The 4436-nt window shown below is 40.5% G+C and overlaps 1 protein-coding gene across 1 annotated transcript; it reads left to right on the forward strand.

Moving 5' to 3' along the window:
- The first annotated feature begins 2649 nt into the window (after positions 1–2649).
- On the forward strand, positions 2650–3800 carry LOC131244200 (caffeoylshikimate esterase-like). Its single transcript, XM_058243846.1, has one exon. It carries the CDS (start codon positions 2732–2734, stop codon positions 3716–3718), a length of 987 nt encoding a protein of 328 aa, XP_058099829.1. The 5' UTR covers positions 2650–2731; the 3' UTR covers positions 3719–3800.
- Positions 3801–4436: the final 636 nt, after the last annotated feature.

Here is a 4436-nt window from a genome sequence, read left to right on the forward strand (position 1 = left end):
ATCCAAGTACTATGAATACACTAAAGAATTCTAATGCATTCTAAATATTAGCTTCAAACAGAAGATTTGGATTCCAGTGCATTTCAACCAAACACAAGTGAGGGTCCAGAATTACCTTGATTCCAATGTAATTATGATTTAGATTCCAATACATTCCAAATCCAAGCTCCCAAAGGGACCATTAGTATAGACTTAATAGAATATATTTGAAATTCTAACTTGAGGTGTAAGTTCAAAGTGAGCCCTTTTATATGATTTGGATTCCTTCAAAATCCGAATCTCTCCAATTTTAAGCTCATGAAGGGGCCATTAGTACAAACATAATAGAATAGATTTGAAATTATAACTTTGAGGAGTAAGTTCAAAGTGAGCCTTTTTAGATGATTTGGATTCCTTTCCCCCATTCAATGCTGCCAAATGACCCCTTTGGATGAAAGTAATCTCTCTCTCTCTCTCTCTCTCTCTCTCTCTCTCACACACACACACACACAGTTACAAAATTCAGCTACTTCCCACAACATATATAAGAAATTAATGATTATATTTTTTGAGATTAAAACCTTGCCACATATAAGGGCATGAAATAAATCTTTGAAAAATGGATGGGCATATATGTAATTTAGTAAAGTAGTGTGGTAGGCGGGGCTCCTGACTATTCATTATTTCCCTTGTGGGCTAAACAAGCTTGGATGTTTGGACAGTGTATGATGGTCCATACACACAGCCTTTACTAAATTTGGATGATGGTTAATATTTTGCGCGCACACGATGAACTCAACACAAGCCGTACAAGTCATGGCCACTACTATGGATGGCTCTTAAATACAAAAGTGCATTGACTTAATTTCATAGCTAGCTGATTGGTGGAATTTGAATGGATGGTCTAGATGAAATCCAAAAAATGTAAACAGTTCAAGAAATAAATGTTTATAAATCAAAGGTGAGGATGGTTGAGTCAATGTCAATTTATGATGAGCTGTCTAAAGTGGTCCACTAACACAAAATGTTTAATTGATTTAATGCATGCCATGTGTATAACTTAAAACCATGGTTTTATCACCTGACACTGGTACTGACTCGTCGGGTCGAAAATCAGGCAAGGTGCATGCGCAGGGAGGGAGGGGGTATAATTTGTGGAGTGACCTGGCATTGAACCATATCAAACTCAGCCAGTCCGAGTCAACTCATAAAACTCACATCAGACTCAGATGAATCAACCCTGCATGCTATAAAATATAAATTATCACACTCTATGATCAGAGCATCGCTATTGCCCCACCGTGATGTATGTGTTATGTCATAACTGTCCACCCAGTTGGGGAGATCATTTTAGGGATTGGGCCAAAAAATGAGATATATCTAAAGCTTAAGCGGACCACAACACAGAAAGAAGTAAGGATTTAACATCTCTCATTGAAAACTTCCTGGAGGTTACAGAAGTTTTCGATCAATCTGATATTTTTTTCCCCTTCATCTAGGTCTATATAACCTCATGAACAGGTTGGATGGCAAACAAACATCATGGTGGGCCCTCATCATTGTCAAAACTATTTTTTTATAGTGTACGTAGTCCACTTGAGCTTTGGATCTACCTCATTTTTTGAGCCCATGTACTAAAATGATCTTGCAAAATAGATGGACGGTGTGGATATAACACAATATCATGGTGGGGCCCACAAAAGTTGGTGACGTCAACACACCTATGAGGTTAGCACACCACGCAATCCGCTTCCATTGAATTTGGAAGAGAACTAATGACTCTGCCCATGTGAAAGCAATACCTTAACAGCTGGGTTAAGTAGGTTATCTTTCTCTCATGTGCAATGCACGTGATATATGGACTTGTTTACAAGATTGAACAAAAGTCCTTTAATATTGGAAGATTCCTGGCATGAGTTTTACCTGTAATTGGATTTCAACCAATGATTCCAGCTATGTGAAAGCAATGCGCTAACTGCTGGTGTTAAGTAGGTTATTTATAATCACAAAGAAAAAAAAAAAAAAAGTGGGACCCATTCATTGGGAATTCTAGATGGGAAAAATCAGAAGAATCCCAACCTCCATAGGTGTCAAAAAAATAGACGGCTAAGATATGAGGAAATAGCTCACATCCAACCAACATAAATGCCAAATATAATACGGCTAAGATATTCCAATCTACGAATTTCCAATATATAGACCATCCACAATGAGGCCTATCATATCAACGGTTTTGATCATTGAATCATGGTCCCACTTGTCCGAGACACATGCATTTCACAATAAGAAAAGCTTTGATACTCTGGCTGAGTGTGATGGTTGATACACAGGCACTAAGAAAGTGTACACGCCATACAAATAACTCCAACTAAACCATTCAAATTATGGGCAGATGGACAGAAAAACCAAGAATTACGTTATTTTGATTACCTAATTAACTGACCCATGGATTAATGGACGGTTGGAAAGAATTATATCTAACGGTCTATATTGAACAAATAAGTGTCCATGAGTGGTAGGTCAGAATAATTGAATAAATCTGAATTTTAAATGATGACCTGTTTAAAGCTTGTCCAGAAATTTGGACAGTTTAACCTAAATACATATTTATTGCATTTACAACCACTGAGTCCCTCCGTATGAATCATCAAAACCGCCAGAGTATCAAGTTTATTTCAATAGCTAAATCTCAGTCAGAAGAGCAGACACATCCACACAACTTCAAACAGCTGAAATTGAAAATATCCACCAAATGGCCCACCCCATCCACGAAGCAACAGAGCACAGCCCTTTTGGTGACCTCACAAAGGAAGAATTCTGCAGAAAACACCATGTCCAAAACAAAGAAAGCTTCATGATCAACAAGCAAGGCATGAAGATCTTCACCCAATCATGGTGGCCTGATTCACCAGCCCAGCTCAAGGGGATCGTGGCCATGATCCACGGCTACACAGATGAATCCAGCTCGATCATTCAGCTCACCGCCATGGCCATTGCAAAACTCGGCTTTTACGTGTGTGCACTCGACCTCCCAGGCCATGGCTACTCAGATGGCACACGTGGACACATCCCAGACATCAACGTAGTAGTGGACGACTGCATTCAGCTCTTCGATTCGGTTCGCATGGCCCACCCAAATCTCCCTGCATTCATATATGGTGAATCACTAGGTGGGGCTATTTCAATATTTGTTTGTCTCAGGCAGAAGAGAGAATGGAACGGTTTGATCTTGAATGGAGCAATGTGTGGGGTTTCCCAGAAGTTTTTGCCGCCATGGCCACTCACCGAGCTACTTCCAATCGTAGCCTTCTTCTTACCAACATGGCGGGCCGTCATCACAAGATCGTTGGCGACGCGCTCGTATAAGGAGGAGTGGAAGCGGAAATTGTTTGCAAGGAGTCCGAACCGTTTAAGCTCGAGCCGTCCAACGACTGCTACTGCACTTGAGTTCTTAAGGCTGTGTAATGAGATAGAGAGGAGATGCAATGAGTTGGAGATTGCTTTGTTGGTTTTGCATGGGGAGGATGATACGGTTTGCGATCCAAGCTCGGCGAAGCTGGTGTATGAGATGGCTAGGAGCAAGGACAAGACGCTGGAGATATTCCCTGGCATGTGGCATCAGCTGATTGGAGAGCCTGAGGATGGCGTCGAGCTGGCATTTGGGACCATCTTCTCTTGGCTTCAAGATCGAGCTGATAAAGGCAAGAGTATCAATGGTAGCATTCATGGAGAAATCTAGAAGCGTGTGTTTATTTTAAGGAGATCTGTTTTAGTGCTGATATTTATAAAAATAAAAAATGTCTCTAAATTTTATCTTTTGATTTGATTACTTTAAATGTTGTTTTTCATAGTGAAGAATGGTAAAGGTGTTGGTTATGATGAGATTTTATTCATGTGGAAGAAAAATACTCTTTCAAATTGTATGCTTTATCTTTGATTTATTTTCTCTTTTTAACTTATATTACTTTTGAGTGTGGTTTTCTGCTGCAAGGGTGTTCAATCACTACTGTTTTCTGGAGTATGCTCTACCTGATAATTGGATCTTCTTAATGGTGAGGCACTCAATTAGTACCGCACTTTTCTTGGGTTTTCTTAAGGTCATCAACCTGTAACCTAATTTGAAAATAGGGAAATTGACCGTACTCGCCTCAAAGTTTGGGCAAATTACCTCGATCGCTACGACATTCCATATATTCCCTAAAGGGCCTTCTCACAGCTTTTGGAGATTGTTTCGGATGAAAATGCCCTTGACCTTGGTTCAGGACTTGTGCGGTCTTGGAGTGAAGCGGAAGTCACCCGCTATCGCAACCCCCGAGAAACGGACGGATCGACTACTCCCTGGGACACCGGCCATTGGCTAGTGCCCGGCGTTCTATGGGCCCCACCACCACGTACATGTTTCATCCATGTCGTCCATATATTTCTCCAAATCATTTTATGATAGGAGACCAAAAACG

This window comes from Magnolia sinica, chromosome 1 (assembly GCF_029962835.1).
Source record: "Magnolia sinica isolate HGM2019 chromosome 1, MsV1, whole genome shotgun sequence".
NCBI lineage: Eukaryota > Viridiplantae > Streptophyta > Magnoliopsida > Magnoliales > Magnoliaceae > Magnolia > Magnolia sinica.

What these genes read in the sequence shown, in the direction of transcription:
- LOC131244200 (XM_058243846.1), top strand. Translation starts at nt 2,732, where the DNA reads ATGGCCCACCCCATCCACGAAGCAACAGAGCACAGCCCTTTTGGTGAC.